This window comes from Phodopus roborovskii, unplaced genomic scaffold, assembly GCF_943737965.1.
Source record: "Phodopus roborovskii unplaced genomic scaffold, PHOROB, whole genome shotgun sequence".
Lineage (NCBI taxonomy): Eukaryota > Metazoa > Chordata > Mammalia > Rodentia > Cricetidae > Phodopus > Phodopus roborovskii.
Window position 1 is genome coordinate 49,995 of NW_026125287.1, and position 23,090 is coordinate 73,084.

The 23,090-nt window shown below is 40.3% G+C and overlaps 1 protein-coding gene across 1 annotated transcript in view; it reads right to left on the bottom strand.

The window, feature by feature from the left end:
• Positions 1-22,471: 22,471 nt before the first annotated feature.
• Positions 22,472-23,090, bottom strand: part of LOC127234031 (thioredoxin domain-containing protein 3-like) — a 44,732-nt gene continuing 44,113 nt past the window's right edge. The window contains exon 15 of the mRNA XM_051200742.1: positions 22,472-22,706. Within this exon, the coding sequence (XP_051056699.1) occupies positions 22,472-22,706 (235 nt within the window). The remainder of the gene's footprint in view (positions 22,707-23,090) is intronic.

Genomic DNA, 23,090 nt, shown 5'->3' on the forward strand with positions numbered 1-23,090 from the left:
TGTGACTGAAATATGCATTTGACAAAGGCAGGAGAATGATACTTAAAAGATCTTCATGTGTTTGATGTCTGCAGAAAGATTTTTCTGATGAGTGGAGTCTTGAAAAATTTAGAGATATGGGAAATAGTAATGTTTGTTTGTCAGACTTTCAGCTCTGTCTTTAGCTAGAAACTGAAAACTAGGCTAACAATGACAAATAAAAACGGAGAGGCAGACTGACAATGGCTGTGTTCTTATCATCCAGTTGCCACACCATGCTGAAGATGCTCTGATAAAAATGCTTTGCACCATTGACCTATGAACCACACCACAAAGAGTATGCTTCTTTTACCCTTTATGACTCTAGTACAAAGTAGCAGGTTAACCCAACAGGAGAGCTGGGCACTCATCTCATGCCAGGGACATCTTAGCACAAATAGCGCAGGATATTCTCTGTGAACTTACAGGTCCTCACAGCCATGTTTGTGGCCCTGTCGTGGCTGTGATTCCCAACCTGGTTCATATTGTGCTATGCCATAGACACTATACTCACTGTTTAGTTGATACAGGGAACAGAGGCCACCTAGCTACCCACTAAACAATATTTTATCATTGTCCCTGCTTGTCAGAGGAAAGGTCAGTGACATATCACACTCATACTCATTGAGACATAGACCCTGAGATAAACATGGCTGAGGCAAGTGGAGAAATGGTTCTATTAAGAAGTATTAAGTATACACTAATTGCCTCCCAGAGGCTTAGCTCTGCTTTCATTGAGACCCTAAGCTGAAGAAGAAACATAAAAGCATCAATAAAATACAAAGTATGTGGTCCTGTTGTATACAATCTGACCCACTGACTCTTAAGCAAATCCTGACAGATATTTCCTATAGCTTCTAAACTCTAAGATCTCTAGACAGGTCACTAAGCACTGTCGATAGCCTATAGAGCCTGTTATCACAAAGAGGATTGACTGACAGAGGACACTTACAAATAAAAGTCATCACCATCTGCAGAAAAGGAGGAAAAGTAAGAAGATTTCAAGTACAAAGCCCCTCCCCTGGACCCACACCTCTGTTTCTGTCTCTAGGGACTCCAGGTAAGACCTCACCCACTGCCCACTAACACTTCTTAAAGCCCATCCAACAATCCCAGACTGTACCACCTCTCCTGGGCTCCATAGTCTGGCAAACACCTTCAGCAGAAGACTTGTGCTTTACCTGAGACCACGCAGATACTAGAGACCCAAGAAAAACACTACCCACAGCCAGCTAATACTCTCTAAAACTGGCCCAAAAGCTCCCAATGGCACCTCTTCTTCTGAGCTCCATATCCCAGTCCTCTACATTGCCAGAAAATTTCTGCTGTATGGAGGGGAGCAACCTGTATTAGGAATCCAGGAGACAAAACAGGTACCCAGAACCTCAGAGGCCACACAGATACTTGGAACAGCAGAGGCAATGTTGGTACCCAAAACCCAGATGTGCTGCAGGCCACAAAAACCCAATCGGAGACACCCTACTGGATGTAAAGAGTTGTTAGTCACCAGAACTTCTGGCCACTTAGTCTAGAAGACCTGAAACTAAGGAATAAAACAACCATCCAAAACAAAGACAAAGTCAGGAACTAACACCTAGACCTAACCCGGATACCTAAATGTCAATATAAGAACAATATCAACAACAGGAAGGGCAAAATGGCACCATCAGAGCCCAGCTATCTCACAACAGCAAGCCCTGATAAGTTCAATGAAGATGAAGCACAAGAAAACAACCTTAAAACCAACTTTACAAAGATGATAGAGGTCCTAAAACAGGAAATGAAAAAAAATCCTTTAAAGAATGCCAGGAAAACAAAGAAAAATATATATGAACCGGCAAAGGAAACTGTTCAAGAACTAAAAATGCAAATAGGAGCAAAACAAAAACAAAACCCATAAAAAGAGGTAATTCTGGAAATGGAAAATCTGAATAAGCAAACAGGGGCAATAGACATTGAAGACATGATAGGGAAAAGAGATTGTCAGCCAAATATAAAAAATTCCTGACATAAAACATTCAGGATATCTAGAATACCATGAAAAGACCAAATCTAAGATTAATAGGAATATAAAAAGGAGAAAATTCTACTCTAAGGCACAGTAAATATATTCAACAAAATCATTTAAGAAAATTTTACTCACCCAAAGAAGGACATGCCTATAATGATAGAAGAAGCTTGTATTGGACCAGGAAGAAAGTTCTCACACACTTAATAATCAAAAAACCAAACTCACAGAACAAAGAAAGAATATTAAAAGCTATGAAGGAAAAAGGCCAAGTAACATAAAGGCAGACCTATTAGAATTACACCTGACTTCTCAATATCTTTAAACTATATCTATCCAAAAATACAGCCCTACAAAAGGTACTAGAAGGTACTAGAAGGAAACCTCCAACACCCATGAAAACACAGGCAATAAATAACCTCATACCAGCAAAACTCAAAGGAAGGAAAACACACACACACACACACACACACACACACACACAGACACACACACACACCCCACCACCACCACGACCACCACCACCATTACCAACAAAATAACAAGAATTTACAGTCATTGTTCATTAACATCTTTCAACATCAATGGACTCAATTGCCCAATACAAAGATACAGGCTAACAGAATAGATAAGAAAACAGGATTCCTCCTTCTGCTACATACAAGAAACACATATCAACATCCAAGAGAGACATTACCACAGAGTAAAGTGTTGGAAAAAGATTTTCCAGTTAAATGAACCTAAAAAGAAAGCTGGTGTAGCTATCCTAATATCCACATGAGATATACAACTAAAATTAATCCAAAGAGATGAAGAAGGCTATTTCATGCACATCAAAGGAAAAATTTACCAAGAGGACATTGCAATATTTAACATCTACGCTCCAAATGCAAGGGTACACTCATTTGTAAAAGAAACATTACTGGAACTTAAGCATATATTGAATCTCACACTGAAACTTAATCATATATTGAATCTCACACATGTATTGTGTGAGAGTTCAATATCTCACTCTCACCAATGGACAGGACATTCAGACAAAAACTAAATAGAGAAAGAAAGGAACTAACTGATGGTATGACTCAAATGGATCTAATAGCTATCTACAAAACATTTCACCAAAAAACAAAAGAATATACCTTCTTCTCAGCATCTCATGGAACATTCTCAAAAACTGACCAAATATTCACTCACAAAGCAAGTTTCAACAGATACAAGGAAATTGAAATAACTTCCTACACATTTTCAGAACACCATGGAATAAAGCTAAATTTCAACAACAATAGAAACAAAAGAAAAACCTACAAACTCATGAAAACTTAACAAATTACTACTGTATCAACACTGAGTCAAGGAAGAAATAAAGAAAATTAAAAATTCCTAGAATTCAATGGAAATGAATGCACAACACACCCAGGTGACACAATGAAAGCAGTTCTAAGAAGAAAGTTCATAGTGCTAGGCGCCCTCATAAAGAAATTAGCGAGATCTCATAGTAGTGACTTAACTGCAGGCATGATTGAAAACTCTAGAACAAAAGGAAGCAAACACACCCAATAGGAGTAGAAGGTAGGAAATAATCAAACTGGGGGCTGAAATCAATAAAATAAAAACAGAAAGAAAAATGAATTGCTTCTTTGAGAACATCAACAAGATAAGCAAATTTGAAAGACCAGAAGAGAAACAGTGTTTAAGACAACAGACACCAAGGAAATAAAGAGACTCATTAGGACATTCTTCAAAAACTTATGCTTCACAAAATTTGAAAATTTTACAGAAATGAACAATTTTCTCAGATATCACTTACCAAAGTTAAATAAATATCAAATAACTCAAATAGATCTGTGACTTCTAAGGAAATAGAAGCTGTCATTAAAATTCTCCCAGCAAAAAACAGACAAACAACAAATAAACAGCAAAAACAAAACAAAACAAAAAACAACCCAAGGCCAGATGGCCTCAGTAGAATTCTACCAGAGATAATACCAATATTCTTCAAATTTTTCCACAAAATAGAAACAGAAAGAACATTGACAAATTCTTTTTATGAGGCTATAGTAACCCTTATATGCAAACCACACAAAGAAGAAAAAGAATTACAGACCAATTTCCCTCATATACACTGGCATAAAAATATTCAATAAAATATTCACAAGCTGAATCCAAGAACACATCAAGAGGTCATCCATCACAATCCACTAGGGTTGATCCCAGAGATTCAGGGATATTTCAACATATGAAAAACTGTTAATGTAATTAACCACATAAACAAACTGAAAGCAAACAAACAAACAAAAAAACATGATCATCTCATTAGGTGCTGAGAAAGCCTTTGAAAAAGTTCAACAACCTTCATGATAAAAATCTTGGAGAGATCAGGGATACAAAAGACATACCTTAACATAATAAAGGCAATATAAAGCCAGCTTGCAGCCAACATCAAATTAAATGGAGATAAACTTGGAGCAATTCCACTAAAATCAGGGACAAGACAAGGCTGTCCATTCTCTCCATATCCAATATAATACTTGAAGTTTTAGCTAGATCCTTAAGACAACTAAAGGAGATCAAACGTATACAACTTGGAAGGGAAGAAGTCAAAGCATCAATATTTGTGTGTGTGTGTGTGTAAACCAAAAAATTCAGCCAAGTGACTAGATACAAAATAAACTCCAAAGAATCAGTAGCTTTCCTATACACAAACAATAAATGTGCTGAGAAAGAAACAAAACACTTCAAAGTAGTCACAAATATTATAAAAATATCTTGATTTAATTCTAATCAAGCAAGTGAAAGACCTATATGGCAAGAACTTCAAGCCTTTGAAGAAAAATTTAAGATGGCATCAGAAAATGGAAATATCTCCCATGTTACATGGACTGGTAGTATTAACATAGTAAAAATGCCATCTTACCAAAAGCAATCTACAGGTTCAATGCAATTCCCATCAAAATTCCAAAACAATTCTTTACAGAACTTGAAAGAATAGTCAACGTCATATGGAAAAAAAATCCTAGAATATCTAAAACAATCCTATACAATAAAAGAACTTCTGAAAGTATCAACATCCCAATTTCAAGTTGTCCTACTGAGCTGTAGTAATAAAAATAAAAAAAAATAACCTACATGATATTGGCATAAAAACAGACAGGTTGACAATGAAACTGAATCTAAGACCCAGGCAGAAATTTACATACCTATGGACATATCTGTTTTTTTTTTTTTTTTTTTTTTTTTTTTTTTTATAGAGAAGCCAGAATTATACAATGGAAAAAGGAATCTTCAACAAATGGTGCTGCCCTCACTGGATGTCATCATGTAGAAGAATAAAAATAGATCCATATCTATCACTCTGCACAAAACTCAAGTCCAAGTAGATCAAAGACGTCAACATAAAACTAGGTACACAGAATCTGATAGAAGAGAAAGTAGGAAATATGCTTGAAAGCATTGGCATAGGAGACAACTTCCTGAACAGAATACTAATCACGCAGGCATTAAGATCAACAATTAATAAATGGGATCTCATAAAATTGAAAAGCTTTGGTAGCACAATACATAAAAGACCCAGAGACAGATATTGGGGTTTAAGCTTCAAGCTGATGATCAAAAAAGCAAATCATCCAGCCACTATCTTTTACCTCTATCTCAGCTCAGACCAAAGGTGCTATCCTAAAACTACTCCCAACATCACTGCTCCTCAGATTCACTCAGACTGCTATGCTTTCCTCAGCATGCCTAGAGACTAATTCACAGGCTGAATGCCAGATCTGAGATTCTACTTCTGTCTTATATATCTCCCTAATGCTGGGATTAAAGGCATGTGATCCCAGATGCTGAGATCACCTTTGTGTGAGCTGTTTCATTTATGACTGGATTTCATATAGTCAGTGTGGCCTTGAATTAACAGAGATACATCTACCTCTTAATCATGAGTTCTGGGATTAAAGGTGTGTATCACCACTGCCTGATCTTTATAGCTTGAGGTTGCCTTTGTTTTCTGAATCTTCAGGCAAGCTTTTAAAACTCATAAATAATATATCACAAAAGGATACTATCCTACAGAATAGGAAGCGATTTCCAGTAACCTCATGTCTGACAGGGAGCTGATCTCCAAAATGTATAAAGAATCCAAGAAACTAGACATCAACAAACCAAATAATCTAATTAAAATATGGGGTACTGATCTAAACAGGTAATTCTCAATAGAGTAATCTCAAGTGACCAAGAAACATCTAAAGAATTGTTCAACATCCTTAGTCATCAAGGAAATGCAAATTAAAGCAACTCTGAAATCCCTTCTTATACCTGTCAGAATGGCTAAAAACAAAACACAAGTAACAACTCATGCTGGAGAGGATGTAGAGCAAGGGGAACATGCCTTCATTGCTGATGGGATTGCAAACTTGTACAGCCACTTTAGAAATCAATACAGTGGCTTCTCAGAAAATTGGGAAGCAATCTACTTCAAGACCTAGCTATACCACTTCTGGGCATATAGCCAAAAGCTGCTCTACAACATCAGACACTTGCTCATCTATGATCATAGCAGCTTTGCTCATAATAGCCAAAAACTGGAAACAGGATGTCCATCAATCAAAGAATAAGTAAAGAAAATGTACATTTACACAATGGATTATAACTCATATGTTAAAAATGGCATCATGAACTTTGCTGGCAACTGAATGGATCTAGAAAAAAAAATCATTCTGAGTGAAGTAACCTAGGTCCAGAAAGACAAACATGGGGTATGTGCTCACTTATAGGTAGATATTAGCCATAAAGTAAAGGATAACCTACTATTATCCACAGATCCAAAGAAGCTAAGTAACAAGGAAGGTTCAAGGGGGAACACATAAATATCACCATGAAGGTGAAACAGATACCACAGGTGGACTGGGGGGGGGATGGGTCTGGTTGAGGGTGGGCGAGCATGGGAACAGGAGGGATCAGGTGTGGTGTGGATGATGGGAGAGAGAACAAGTTGGGCACAAGGGAACAAGGAATACAGAAGTGTTTGCTCTCTTATTTCAAGTAAAATCCCTTTCCAATCCTAGCTATAGCCTGGCAACTTTAACCCATCAAAGGAAGGAAAAATGAAGACAAAACCTCTAGGCATAAGGCCACTGTGTAGCCTCCGAGATGAGGGAAGTGTCTAATGTTCAAGGACCAAGAGTAGCAGGTGTGGAGGCCAGGCAACCTCTCTACCATTAACACCAGTGTCACCACCATCAGCACGAGTTTCAGATGCTAAGGAGGAGGAAGCACAGCCTGCCACAGCTGCTCTGAAGAATGAGTACCCAGCTCCCGAGAAGAGCCCTTCCCACTCTACTGTCAAGGAGCTAATGATAGGGCAGCATTTGAAGGCCACTTTCCTAGTGTTCACCCAAGGATCCTCATAAACAAACAGAAAACTGAAGAAAATGGTCAAGAAGTCTGTGTTCAGCACTCTGGGCTGGAGGCTAGTTCTGCAACAGAGATACATTGCTTTAAGGCAGATCTCTTAAGATCCAATCTGGGCCTCCTTACTAGGCCCTGTCCACAACCTATTCTCAGTGGCTACATTCCTCCCATACCAGCTAAGCCTGGCCCTCACAGCCCTAAGGGTAAGTCAACTTGTTTCCTTGGAACTATACCCCAGTGTATTCAATGTAGGATAAAAAGCCAGCCAAACAGACACATCCTGGCCCTGAAGCCAGAGCCAAAGTAAACCACTCTGCCCTTGACAATCAACCAATCCCTGAGCATGAAATCCATTCAATCTCTGAGCTTGTCCAAGCTCAGGCATTGAGATCTGACCAATTCCCACCCTGAAAATCGTCACCCTGGAAAAACTATAGTTGATCAAGCTCAAATATTTTAGGCTACTATGCAAAATTAAGAGAACACAGTGAAAAATGTCAATCATTAAATATTTGCTCTAATCTACCCTGTTAAAATCTCCCCGGAATGTATAATGTAGACTACTGAAGAAATGCAGAGCCTGCTCACATTTTTGGAGATAGGGCAGAATCTCAGGAGACTTCTCTTGACCTGTCCTAGTCCCTCCAAGGAAACTAGGAAGGAGAAATGTTGGCCACTAGGTGTAGTTAGCACCTAGAAAATGATTCATTTCTCCCTATTGTTCATCTTCTTTTCCTAATTATTGCAGACTACGGCTTCTTAGAAAACTGTATTACCTCTTCCCAGTTGGTGTCTTAAACACTAAGAGACCCACCACTTCCATTCAGGATACAGAGATATGTACAGAAAAATTTCAAGCACAGGAATATGTTTGGAATTGTGTTATGTCTGCAAGCTATCAGACCCAAAGCAGGACTTTTGAAGAACATGGTATTCCTTAGCAAGAAAGGTGAAAGTCTTAGGTTAGTTGCTGGTCAAAGTTCAAAGGTAAAGTATAAATGTCATTGGTCCCTACAAGTGGATATACCCCCAACATACACACTTTTCTAACCAGAATGTCAAACATATGCCCACACCCAGCAGTTAAGCACTTTGATCATGCTACTGACTTTGTGGGTTGTATCCCACCAACTTCCTTTGCAGTCACTGAAGGAAGGGTTGAAGTAGTTCTCAGCAGTGAGGAAATGCTGTTGGCCTCCAAGAAAAGCCACAAGGGGGAAGACCTCTCAGGAGAACAGTCTAAGGATACTTTGCAATAAATAGACATTGTGTCCTTTCTGAGCCCTGGAGACATTGCAGCACAGCTGCCACCCAGCGGTCATACAAAAGCTGTTTCCAGTATCTGGTTAAACAGTATTAGCACCAGGGAATTCTGATTACCCAAATTCCTTACAAAGTCCACCAGCCCTGGCATTCCACTTTTACATTACATTCCAATACCGGGTGCAGGAGTCACCTGCTGTGAGAGGACTAGTGAAGACCCTACACTAGGTTGCCTCCAAATACTACCCCAGTATTTCAGGCACATTTGCCCCCAATATCTCCAAGAGATGCTTAAGCAAGCAGCCCACTGTGGCATGTGGTAGAGAAGTGGCCCACTTCTGCAAAAGACTATGAGTCTCCAAACTCTATGCTTCTTTTATCAGAGTTGTAGTCCAAAGGTCAAATGTGTTCCAACACCTCAGAGAAACATATCAGTTGGAGGGGCCAAGGCACACAGCCTAATCCTATAGCAGAAGTAACTCTGCCCTTAGCCCCTCTTTAAGCCAGGTCCAGGAGGAGGCTGAGTTAGTGTGGCTTTCATGGTGAAGAGTCAAGTGTGGATCCGCCCCTGGATCACCAGGAGAAAGGAAGCTCCAAACATGGCCACAGAAATACAGAAAGTCCCCCAATGTGGTAGCTCTGATAAGACAGCTCCCTAACACCAAGAAGAATGAGGCAGAAGAATTATGTGTTTGAGGCTAGGTGTCAGCTATATAACAAGACATTGCTTCTAAAAATAACAACAAAAAAGAGCAAACACAATATGCACTAGACAGAAAAACAACTAGTGTGATAGGGAGCTTAACATTTAACCTTATTCAAGATAGAGTTTATAGAAACTATGTGGGATGAGGGTGAGCACATGAGTGAAACAGAGGGCTGTAAAAGTCTCTATAGATGGTTCTAACTTTTGTCTTAGCACTCAAACTGTGCAAATAAGGGGACTAAAAGCTCAAGGCCAAACAGGGCCTAATAGCGAGTTTCATATCCAGATCTTGTCTCAAAACAACAGAATTGTTTTCTTTCCCTCTGCCTCAGTATTCTTATTTAAGTGCTCAGAGAAAACAAGCTGTACCCAAAGGCTAAGTAGTTACTGGGTGATCTCTGGGTCCCTAGGGCTCAGGGCTTCATCTCTATGGGATACTATAGGAGAATGGGGCAAGGGGCAGCTGCAAGCACTGTACCAGACCAGCCATAATGGGAAGGGACTGAAGCTTCCAATTTTCCAGTAAGAGCCCAATTCTGGGTTCATTGCATAGGCTTAGCTGGCAGATCTTCCCAAATGGACTGGGTATGAGCCAGGAAGGCAAAAAAATACTCTGAAAAAAGCTGCCTGAAATGCTGGGCCTGACACAGTTCTATTTACATAGCTGGAGAGAAATGAAGAGGACAATTAAAAAAAGTCTTTAGAATTAAAAAATTTCAAGTTAAAATTCAATGGGTGAACTTGCAACATGAGACTTGTGCCCAGAGAAGACACAGGGGCTACAGGCAGAGAAACCTGAGAGCTAATAACACAAAGCAGGCACAGGGGAGGGCACACATAGCCTGTGAGTCCTATTTTACAACAATAACTAGATGGATTTTATTTATTAAAATGTGCAGTCATGTATTACATAACACTATTTTAACGAAGGAAATGTATATCTAATGGCAAGCACATAGCATTGCATTGCATAGTGACTATTTCAATTAGTCCAAACACACTGAGCAATTCTCATAGGACCCAAACCATCTAATCCATGGGGTTTTTAGCCTTTTGCCAACTAAACTCCATCCCCTAGCAGGAATCCTCCCACAGCCCTTCCACAAGAGCAGGATACAAGGCCAGCATAGATATTACAGGACTCCCCAAACCAATGTGGCTCCAAAGACAAGGTAACATTTTAATCCCGCAAAAACCATTATAGGGTTACAGAATGCAAAAAGCATGGGGGGAGTGGGTGCCTGTCCCCATTAGGAAGTGAGCAAGCCAGAAGCCACCTGACCCTGTGGACCCAGACGGATGTAAAGAGCGACTTCTGTCATTAAGATCCCAGGAAGAAAAAAAAATCCCCAAAACAGCAAGGGACAAGTAGCCCTGGAAAGAGATCTGAGTCATGGTGGAGGTGTTTACAGGGTGGACACTATGTCTAAGGCTGATAAGAAAGCAGGCCAGGCAGGGTATGAGAGGGTTCTGGATTCTGGAATGGACTCAAACAGGTCCCGAGGTAGAGATGCAGAGTGGGTCATAAACATTGTGGTTCCATGGGGATCATGTAGGGTCATGGAACTGCCATGGATATCTCAGATATTGTCAGCAGGATACCAATTGTCTGAGCAAGAGCAACTGCAGAGTTTTCAGGAAAGAATGGGTTTGGCCTTACAGTAAGAAGATGAAGCAATAGAGTAGTTCAATGTGAGGTACTCAGATGCCATTAGAACACAGGGGTAGCAGCTGCCTCCTGGGGAGGAGAAGGATGTGGTTTGGATCCCCTGTTACAGAAGCAATGGTCCCAAAGAAGACCCACCCACCTGCCAACCCCACCTCATCCCATCCTCATCCTTTATCTATTGAGCTGAGGAGAGGTTTGTCTCCACAACAGTATCAGATAGCTGAGATAACAGAAATGGAGAGAATGGGTAAAGAAGGAGCAGAGAGAGCCAGAGAACCAGATCCAATACAATGGAACAGAGCCTGTGCAGGCCATACAAGGCTCAGACAGGTCATGAGGACAGTATTTCCTGTGGATAGAGGCAGCCTAGTTAACCATCCTCTCGACTTCTCACACTGCCTTCCTACAAGAGCACCTGCCTTGACACCAAGATGGACTTGCAGTTCCAGGTACTAGAACCCTGGAAGGGAGAGGGCATGGATCCTTCCTCTCTATATCCACCCCCACCCCCAACCAGGCCAGCCTCCTCTGAAATTCTGTTCCCCTCCGCAGGCTACTATATCAAGAAGAGAGTTCTGAGCTAAAGATCAGGGGTGGGGAATGGAGAGAAATAAATGAGAGAGGTTGAGGGGATGGGAAGGAGGCAGAGTGGGCACCACAGAGTCACAGGAGGATCTTTGGAGAAAACTGGGGTCAGCCCCGAGGTGTTGCAGAAGGAAAAGATGACCAAATGACTTGAAAAGTAACAAAGGACAGGAGGAACACTAGCTGCTAGATCTCAGAAGCTCTCCTCTCAGTCTGTCTGTAACTTCCTTTGAGGCACACAGGTGGGTGGTATATGGCTCCACACACAGAGGTCTGAGCTTGCTCTCAGCCTTCAGGGGCAACCTTCTTGGAGAGGCTAAGGATGGCCTAAGAAGGGGCAGGAATTTGAGCATATTCCTGCTAAAGGAGGCCAAGTTCTGTATAGTTACTGCAGTGCTCTTTAGAAGAAATAAAGATCCTTGTCTCACTCACCTGTCTATCTCAACACCTTATATTCATCTTGAAGGCAGGGATGGGGTAACAAGGACAAGTGAGAGTGGTTGCTGGTGCTGATGATGGGGAGAGTCAGGGAATCCAAAAGACTGCCAAGGGAACAGTAGCCCATGGCTTTGAGGACGGAGCCTTCATCTCTGCTGGTTTAACATTCTTCTGAAGGCTGATCTCTGTTAGCCTGCTTCCTCCTGCATAGTTGCCATCTTCTAGTTCAGGTGATACCTTCCACATCCAGCCCAGAGTAAGAGAGACACCTGCAAGGTGAAGCGACCCTTCCTCCGGCCCTTCCTCTCTAGTGTTGCACAAGCACATCCAGTCTACTGACTTTTCTACATCAGGCTAGCAGGATATATCCAATGTCAGGACTTTCGGTCTCCTAAGAGTCTGGAACTGGTATCACAGCATGCTACAAAGCTCGGTAAGTTTTCAGTAGCACAAAACAGCAGGCCTTTGCTTCCTCTAGCAAAGTCATCCTCCTGACTGAGAAAACGATGTGAGCACACCATGAGGGCATGCAAAGCGGGGACATAGGTCCAAATGAGCTCCACTACAGTGACCTTTCCTGTTCAACAGATGACCTGCGCAGCCATCAAGAGGATCCTCCAAATCTACCCACTACTCCTCCATCTTCAGTTCAATGGCAGCTGACCTAAGACAGGTGTTTCTACCCTGCTACATTGCTCACACTTGACATTCCATGTCCTCAGGTGTGTAATTCTCCCACACAAGTCTTCTAATGTCATTGGACTGTAATCTATAGCAACAGCCTGCAGCCTGTGTTGCCTCAATGACAGGGCAACCCATGAATCAAAAGAAAGTCATTAGTCTTCATTTCCTATCCTCCCAACTCACTCTCTCACAATGTTCTGATTGCTGGGGGTGGGAAAGCAGCTCAGGGCACTCAAGTATCAAAGACTACTAAGTGGGTTTGGCTGAGTAGCAACTCATTCACTTGGATCACACAGCCACAGAGTAGAGTCCTGAGGCAGCCAAGAGGAGCCACACATGGCAGCAGGCCAAGTTGCCCAGAAAGGTCTTTTTCTACTCATTGCCCAATGTCCACATGTGGAAAGAAAGGGTGAAACTGGCAGAGAAACTAACCCTGATCCCTCAGACACCTAGAAAAATGTACCCAGTATCAACCAGTTCAAGATCTGGGTGTGAACCATCCTTAAAATGAGAACGAGCCATTCTGAAGGGCAGATGCTCAAAGTTAAAGTCTAGTTATCCTTGTACACAACTGAAGCTTGAATCAATGAATTGGCTGGTGCCCACAGAAGATGCCTGTTCCCATCAGTTCATGCTATTGGCTAGCCAGGTCATGGACTCCTTTGGAGCCATCCCTATTCCTCCCTCAGGAATTCTATTCCTCAGAAAAATGCTGGATCTTCAGCTTTCACTCTAATTAGTTCAACTTGAACCTATTGAGATACCCTGAGCCATCTCCCTCTCCTCTATTTACACTGCACAATCAGGTATGTTAAGGCTGAAGAGGACCACCTCAGGCTATTGGTAATGACACAAGAGTCCTGGCAATCATCCTCTGGCTTCACCCTGAAGATGACCAATGTCCTGTCAATCAAGGTCTGCACACTAAGTTCAAGTCACTGCATAATGAACAAACAGGTGAAGTGGAATCATGCCTGCCACTCAATTCCTTCAAATCCTTGACCGCTACTAAAACTGAAGCTGAACTTTCATTCACCATGCCCTTTCTGCAGGGATTCCAATCCTGGCATGCAGTGCTAAGCATAATTTCTCTCCCTGATCACTTTAATTCTGGGGTTCCACTGTTCCTGAGACTGCATCTTCACTAATGGTCTCTCTTGGCCTCCCGCAGTGCTGCTCTGCACAACCTGTTCAATCCTGCAGCTCCTGTGTCACCAAAACTCTTACACATCACCAAACTTGGCTGCCAGCTTGAGATGCAGTGTTGGCCCCCTCTAGATGACAGTTCTGTGCTGACCCTCAGGAAATTCTTTCAGAAAATTTTAGCTCAGTGACGCTGGCCTCTTGTTAATCCCCAAGTAACCAGCAACAATAATTCCTGTAAAGCAGAGGTGTCACTCCAATGGTGCCGGGCCCTTGATAATCATAACGGATACATCAGCCCCAGAAGGTCAGAAACCCACACGTGAAACAGAAGAATGCTCCCCAGAGATGGTCAGGTCGAGTACTTCATAGGGCAGCAGTAGAGAGCATACTATCCAGGAGAAAGGCAGAGTGTTAGAAAACCACAGCTGTGGTACAGCAGAGGCAGGCAAGGGGGACTGGAGTTTCAAAAGTTTCCATTAACAAAGATCCTAAAAATCTCTACTAACCTAAAACAATGGATCTCTCAAAACTGCTGGTAAGCTGCATGAGAATGCTCTGCTCAGTGAGACGTGGTTAGCAGGGCTGGGGGGCTGGGGCAGGGGGGAAGGGAACTGATAGAGACACCAGGATAGAACACTGCTTGCTATATTTCTCCTCAATGGATTACTCAGCTTGAATTTTTATTCAACCTACGACTACCTGCCCAATGGTGACACTGCCTACAATGGCCCGGGCCACCTCACATCAATCATTAATCATGCCAGAGATCCACAGACTTACCTACAGGCCTGTATGATAGAGGCCTTTTCTCCATTGCAGAACCCTCAATTCAGATGACTCTAGCTTTTCTAAAGTTGGCAAAAACAAAGTAAACAACAACAACAATAAAACAAAAGGAAAAAAAAGCAGAACAAAACCCCCACACTAACAGCACAAGAAAGAATGATCTTGCTATATGCTACATATGAAATCTTTATACAGTCATATATATATATATATATATATATATATATATATATATATATATATGCAACTGAGTATAGCTTGCCATCTGCTGGCGAAATGTAATAGTAACTTTAGGGGAGCTCTCATATTTTTAAAATTCTGGACTACCTTCCAGGCAATTACAATGTGCCACATAGTGGGATCATGTAGTAGTACCTGAACACATCCAGGCTCTCTGAAACAGAGGACAGCGGTACCCAACTTGATGGAGTGTGTAAGGGGAAATGGTGAAGGGGAGAATTTTCACTATACATGTTTCACAGCACAGTCCAAAGAAAGCAAATGGTTAGTTTCCATTTCTTAAATGAACTCAGTGATCTGGAGGAGTGGTTCAGCAGTTAAGATTGTTTGCTGCTTACTGCAGAAAATTTGAGTTCTGTTCCTGACACTTGTGTTAAGAGACTCACAGTGACCTGTCACACTAGTTTTATGGAATCTGACACTCTCTGGGAACTCATCTAGGCTTTCCTGGAACCAATACACACACATTTTTTTTTAAAAAAAAAATCTTTTATTTATTTATATTTATCATTTTCAAGACAAGGTTTCTCTGTGCAGCTCTGATCATCCTGGAACTTGTTCTATAGGTCAGGTTGACCTTGGACTCAGAGACCTGCCTTCCTCTGCCTCCTGAGTGTGGGATTAAAGGCATGTGGCTAAAACACATCATTAAAGTACACATACGGCCTTTTATCCATTTGAAGTTGATTTTTGTGTAGGACAATAGATGTGGTTTTAATTGCATCCTTCTACATGTACATCCAGTTTTCCACCACCATTTGTTGAAGATGTACTCTTTTGTCCAGTCTGTATTTTTGTCACTTTTGTCAAATGTCATAAAATTGTAGTGATGTAAACTCACTCGGGTAATATTGATCTACATGTTGAAGTCAATTTCATTTCATCATTTTGCTTAACCAGAAATTCTGAATCCTTGAAAAGATTCCTGAAAATTCTGTGCTTGCAAGTTTATATTTATCACCATGTCACAAAAATGTATTCATTAACTTGTCCCATTAGAAATGCTTGTCAATTGCTTGTCTGTAGAATTAAGCAGTTTATGAATGTGAGACACCCTTTGTCAGCTATTTTTCTGATAGAGGATTAATATCTAGAATATACAAAGAATTCAACAAAGACTCAAGAAAACCAACAGCTCAATTTAAAAAACAAGGTATATTCAGCCAGGCATCATAGCAAATGCTTTGCATCCAAGCATTTGGGAGGCAGAGGCAGGTAGATATACTGAGTTCAAGTCTGGTCTACAACATGAGTTCCAGAATAGCCAGGGCTACACAGAGAAACCTTGTCTTGAAAAACAACAAAAAAAGCTATAGAGTGTACTAAAAAGGAAAAAAATGCCTAGGAAATATCTTTAAAATGTGCTCAGAATCCTTAGCTGTTAGGGAAGTGCAAATTAAAAAACTGTTTTGAGATCTCATCTTATCCCAGTCAGAGCCTCTTAGATAGATAGATAGACAGACAGACAGACAGACAGACCACAAAACGCTAGCAAGGATGTGGCAAAAGGAGTACTGTCATTGACTGTCAGTGGGATTGCAAACTGGTACAGTCATTCTAGAGATCAGTATAGAGAATTATCACAAAGTCAAAATAGATCTACCATATGGCCCAGATATACCAATTCTTGACATATGCTGGAAGTATTCAGCATCCTACTTCACAGATAGTTGCTCAGCCATGTTTACTTCTACTCTATCCACAATAGCTAAAAATTAGAAACAACCTAAACATCTTTCCACCAATGGATTGATAATGAAGATGTAATGCATATACACAATGAAATACTATTCAGCTATTAAAAATATGAATCATGAAACTTTCAAGTAAATTGATGGAACTAGAAAATATTATGCTGAGTGACATAACCCAAACCCAGAAGACAAACACCGTATGTTCTGTCTTATTTGAGTACCTTAGCTACGCTGGGTAGTTTTATGTCAACTTGACATAAGCTGGAATCATCTCAGAGGAGGGAGCTTCAATTGAGAAATTGCTTATTTAAAATTGTTAGATAGGCAGGCCTGTAAGGCATTTTCTTATTTGTACATGAGGAGCATAGACATTCTTATCAAGCCATGATGAGTAAGCCAATAAGCAGTGCTCTTCTATGGTATCTGCATTAGCTCCTGGCTCCAAGTTCAAGCCTAGTTTCAGTTCCTGCCTTGGCTTCCCTCCATAGGCTGTTATTTATGATATAAAAAGCCAAATAAAACCCTTTCAACTACAAGTTGCTTTTGGTAATGATGTTTCAGCATGGTAGTAGTAACCCTAAGATACTGGCTCTGAATCTTTAGATATCATATATAAATTGGAGTAATTACAGAGATCAGGAAAATAAAAAGGACCAGCAGATATTAGGACACAGGCGGCACTATGACAGGGAAAAGGAGGATGGGACATTTTAACTGGATGAGGAGAGGGTAGGGAGAGAGTGGAAATAAATAATACTAATAATGTCTGGGAAGCCATAAGGGAAAATTATTTTATGTTCACTTGAAAATACATATCTATAAATTAGTATATATGTGTGTATATATGTAAATACATATATTTGAATAAAGCTTTAACTTTATTCAAATAAAGAGTGATAATGCTTCCCCCAAAAGCCATTGACCATCTAACAAAAACCTCTTGCCAGAAAGAGAAAACATGCTTTCTAGTTGTGACTAAGGAAATCCAAGAGATTCACAAACAATATAGGTTATTGGCATTGTCCTTGGCTACCTCCCAACACTTGAAGATAAAACCTTAATGCTGAAGAAACCATAAACCTCAGACCTAGGGCTTGGAGGGATTGAGTTGGAACTGACCTGAAAGCCTCTTCCCTGGGGACTCTCATAGTGTCTAAAGGTGCTGTATAAGCTGCTAAGGTTGAAAACTAATCAACAGATCCATCTGCAAAGCCTACGAATCACAAGAACGACCAAGATAGCAAGATGTGCCTAAGCACATGACAGTGGCACTAATATCTTATGGGCAACCAATAGTGTACTAGTTGAACTTAAATCCCACTCGATAGGTGGAAATTTATGTCTGTTAAACTAAGTCAAAAACTTGTAGTTGGCTAGGTCAGAGCCAGTAGAGGAGACCCTACTGTTGCCACTGTCCTATACTTCCTAAATGCATTCTAAATACTTATACTTGTGCACATAGATAAGTGGACAAGTTACTCCTCACCACTGAATCTTCTTTTTACTGAGGATGGAGATCATTACAGAAAGCCACAACTGGTCAAAATTAAGAGAACAAATAATGCTGGGTGCCCAACATCAATTGATACATCTGAAACACAATCCCTACACCTATGATTCCAGAAACATCTCATAAGATGGGATGCATGTTAAGGGCTAAAGAACCATCAAGACTTCTGAGAAATTGTGTCTTTTATCTACAGAAATAAATCTGCATCTGTGAAATCATAACAATATGGTCACCTAAACTAGACCTGAAGAATTATACCAACTAACATGCCAACACATGTAGGGGTGTGAGTGGAGAGAATTTCGCAAGCCTAGATGAAGAGCTACATGCATTTAATGGTTTTGGGGAGAAAGATATTCAGTATTCTCCAGGGTCAAGCACCCTGATATATTATCCAATCTCAAGTGGCCAGTCTGAAACACATATACCATATGAAACCAGCAGGATATATTTTTAAAGGCAAGGTCATGAACTTGAGATGGTGTTGGGCTAACATGAGAATAGTTGGGAGCAGAAGGAGTAGTAAGAATGATGTAATATAATACTTATGTGATAGTCTACAAAAAAAGCTAAAAATTCACTTGAAATTCTAAAGATGAGAAATGTTTGCCTTAACAATTCTCATGTGACTAGATTTTACATAATTAAGCACCACTCACAAGTATCACTCAGTAGTGTCAAGCAGTGTTGGAGCACTACGGTTTCCCAGTGAATAATCTATTACTAACATCAGATGGAACAGGTCATAGAACTTCCTAACTCACTTGCCTGACATAGCAATCTCTTGAGTGGACTGAGAAGCCAGTGACATCTAGTGGCTAGGAATTGCACATAAACCTAATTGTGAGCTCAGGAGTCCTTCACTGCAAGAAACATCATGCAGTTTCTCCCAAGAGAGGAAAAGAGAAAACTCAATGAAAAATTTTACTTACTTTTGTTCTTTTTTTTCTGGAGATAGTGTCAGTATCATACCTTCAGGGAGCTAGGAGTGTGGTCTACACAGTCCCATAGTGAGATTGCAAATTAAACAAGTCTGGGGCTGGAGAGGCTTCAAGGTCTAAGTGCCCTTGTTGCTGTTGCAGATAACCTGGGTTTGGATCCTAAAACTCACATACAACCATTTTTACCTCCAGTTCTAGGGGACCTGATACCCTTTTCTTTCCTCTGCAGGTGCCGGCTATGTACACAATGCACATGCAAGCATCCAGGCAAAATGTTCACACACACATTAAAAAAAAAAAAAAAAATGAAAACGTTTCTACCCATATTCCACCTCCTTAGACTTTCTGGCAGGTAAGTTTATTGTCAAATCTATGAGCACCTTGTAAGTGTTAAAAACTTGCAGCATTCTTTCTCAAGTTACTCCTCTGTAGGCTGCATCCACACTAGACTTCTCTCTAGCTTGTGTTTCTCCTCACCTTGTGTCATGTTTTGTTGGATACCAATATATAATCCATTTTATGTCCTTGCTGAAAAAAATCAACATATGAACCTTTGGGGGGGTACAGTTTTTATTGTTGCCAGGCATAGCCATGCAAGTTTTAACCTTGACATGTCTTTTCCGTGGAGGAATTTTGGTTATCAGAGAAAGCTGTACCTCATGATTTTATGTTGATGAAAACTTCATCATCACCTTCTCAAACTTCTGTGAAAAGAAAAAAGTACAGTTAATAAGTTCAGTGTTATAGACTAATTTTAGAGTGGTTTGTTTGTTTTGTTGTAAGATTGTAGGTCTTCCAGACCCCTTCATTTTGGCTGACTCTCCTTTCCCACTCCCTCTCCACTATCTTCCCATCCTCTCTCAATTTATATTTTTCTGACCCCAGTATTACCTCCTCTGCTTGCATATTACCTGTGACCTGAGTTACTATCCCGTTTCTCTTAAGATATGCCTTCCCAGTGGCCTTTTCCCAACTCTGTCATCTACAGAAGCTCTAAACTGACACATAAAATAATGATAGAAAGCACATATGGGAGAGAACACACACTTGTTTTTCTCTGCATGGGTTACCTCACTCAGTTTAATTTTTCCCCAGTATCATACATTTGTCTGCATTTTTCATATTTGTTTACATCTGGATAAAAATTCTACTGTGTACACATACCACATTTTTATTATACATTCACCAGTTTGTAGAAATTTACACCAATTCCATAAATCAAAAGTAAGTATGAATGAGCAAGTATCTTGGCAGTAGTACATACAGTGCTTTGGTATATGCTTAGAAGTGGAATGATTGCATTTTATGGTAGTTCCTTTTTGAGAAATCTCCATACTGTTTTCCATAGTGGCTTGACCAGTTTTCATTCCTATCAAGAGTGAATTAGGGTTCCTCTTTTTCCACATCATTGCCAGCATTTGTTAAGATTTAATTTACTAATATTAACCTTTCAGACTGGGGTGAAATTAAATTTCAAAGTAGATTTAATTTAAAATTGTTACATCTATTGAACATTTTAAAAAGTGTTAATTAGTCACTCATTTCTTCCTTTGAGAATTTTTTTGAACAAATCTGTAGCTTGATTTATTTATTGGGTAGTTCATTTACTTGATTTTTTGAGTGTGTGTGTGTGTGTGTGTGTGTGTGTGTGTGTGTGTGTGTGTGTATGCTCTAGATATTAATTTTGTGTTGTACTATCTTTAGGTCACCACCTCTGACTTTGAAATTCCAGCCAACATTTCCAGGTATATTTCAATATTGTCCGGTCTGGCTCCTACCCATGGGGGAAAAATACATATATATATAATACACGGTTCTGCACTGAATTATACACTTAATGGAAATCTCCAAATCAATAATGTCCTGGCACAAAAGGAAGGCAATACAGATGTTAGAAGAAAGACCCACTCTCAACAGAAGCTATAATCAGAGTATAGGTCTTCTTCTGAGAAACCTCCTGCTATTTACTCATTCACACAAGCTAAAGGCATTTGAGGGGAGGGAACCTCAACTAAGAAAATGCCATTAGATTGGGTTGTAGGCAAGTCTTTAGGGCATTTTTTTAAATTAGTGACTGATAGAGGAGGACCCAACCACTGTGGATGGTGCCATTATTGGACTGGTGGTCCAGGTTCTGTAAGAAAACAGGCTGAGAAAGCCACGAGGAGCAAGCTGGTAAGTAATACCCCTCCATAGCCTCTGCATCAGCTCCTACCTTCAGATTCCTGCCCTGTTTGAGTTCCTGTCTTTGACTTCCTTTAGTGATGGACTATGATGTGAAATGTAAGCCAAATAAATCCTTTCCTCTCCAAGTTGCTTTGGTCATGATGTTTCATCGCAGCAACAGAAACCCCAACTGGGCCAAACCGTGTGTTCCTCTATCCCTGAGGTACCTTCCTGGAAGTTTTTGTTATTGTTGTTGTTGTTTACCACACAGTTTTCTCACTTTCATGTGGTCACTGAACCTCATATTGGCCCAGGAATGTGAGGACAACTTTCCACACATAGATTGGTTTATTGTTGGAAAATCCACAGCCAGAGACACACAGTAGATATTCATAGTCTGCTTTTAAGCGCAAATAGGGATAACAGCTTTGATTTAAAAAAGAAAAAAGTTATCAATTTCCTACTCTGTATCCCACATGACTCAAGTTCCTTGAAACAAGGGAATTTAGTACTCATGAAAATGAGATAGTGTACTGCACCCTTAGGGTTATCACGCTTAACGTTAGATTGAAGGCCTGTTTAACAAGAGGGGAACAATGGTTGGTACTGGAAACCTAGCTAACTATTCAGTGCTGGTGGCATCAGGGTTACTGAAAGAGAATCCACAACCATTAATTTACTAAAGAAGCATAATCCTTAAAAACAGTTATGTAAACATTTTTCTTTATACCCACAGATAAGTATAGTTTTCACACCTCATCATCTTTGCAACAGATGGGGACTCCCACAGAAAACTACCACCAATCAAAAGGTAGAGTTATAGAGCCTAGTCCCAGTGACTATGTCCACTAAACAATCTTGAACCTAAGGCTCAGGAAACATTGTGAAAGAGAGAGCAGAAGATAAGGGAATTTGCTCTGAGGTTGTGTATCATATCAATTGGCTGTCCAGTGTCAAATGATCAGCCCTGAAAACGTATATACAAGCAATATTATATGGACTAAACAGATTATATTTAGGAACACATATGTATATACAAATATGCATGCAATAACAATTAGTAGAAAAAGAGGCCGTGAATTTGAAGGAGAGTAATGGTGGGTGTATGGGAGGCTTTGGAGAGAGGAAAGGGAAGTTGTAATTATATTATAATCTCAAAAATAAAATAAAGAAAACAAAAGTCATTAAAGTATATATACTTAGTAGTACATACTCTACTGTTCTTCATCCTCGGAATTATCTTCTGTGAACACATTACTGATGCTGACTGTTGCTTCTGATATGTTAGATGCCCCATGGACAGCATTTCTCAAAATGTCTACTCCATATTTGGCTCGGAGGGAATCTGGGGAAAGAAGTTTTGCTTCTTCCGGGTCTACTGGGCCCATCATTCGTCTCCATTCTGCAATAGCATTCCACTTGGTCAGAGTCATGACTACAGATGTACCCCTGCAAATAGTGATTATTTTAGAAGGCAGCCTCCTTCAAAGGCATGGATTGCACACAGGGCTAAAGACAGAATGCTTCTGGTTCATCCAGAGCATTTTTCCTAACAATATGATCCTGTGCTTTCTTTGTTTTCTCCTTCTTCAACAAGTTTTGTGTTAGTTGAGTGCTGTAGTTTAATTCTAAAGAATTAATGTGAATAGAGTTACAGTTTCACTACTTTTGGGCCCACACAAACATTTTCATGTACCCAGGACTTTAGTTTCATGTTCACCCTTTACCCTCCAATCCTTTAGACTGCCTCCACTGCAGAAAGCCATCTTGCACAGGCCATCCTCACTCCCTAGGTGTGCTCTATCCAGTCATTGCCTGGCACCTGGGGCAAAG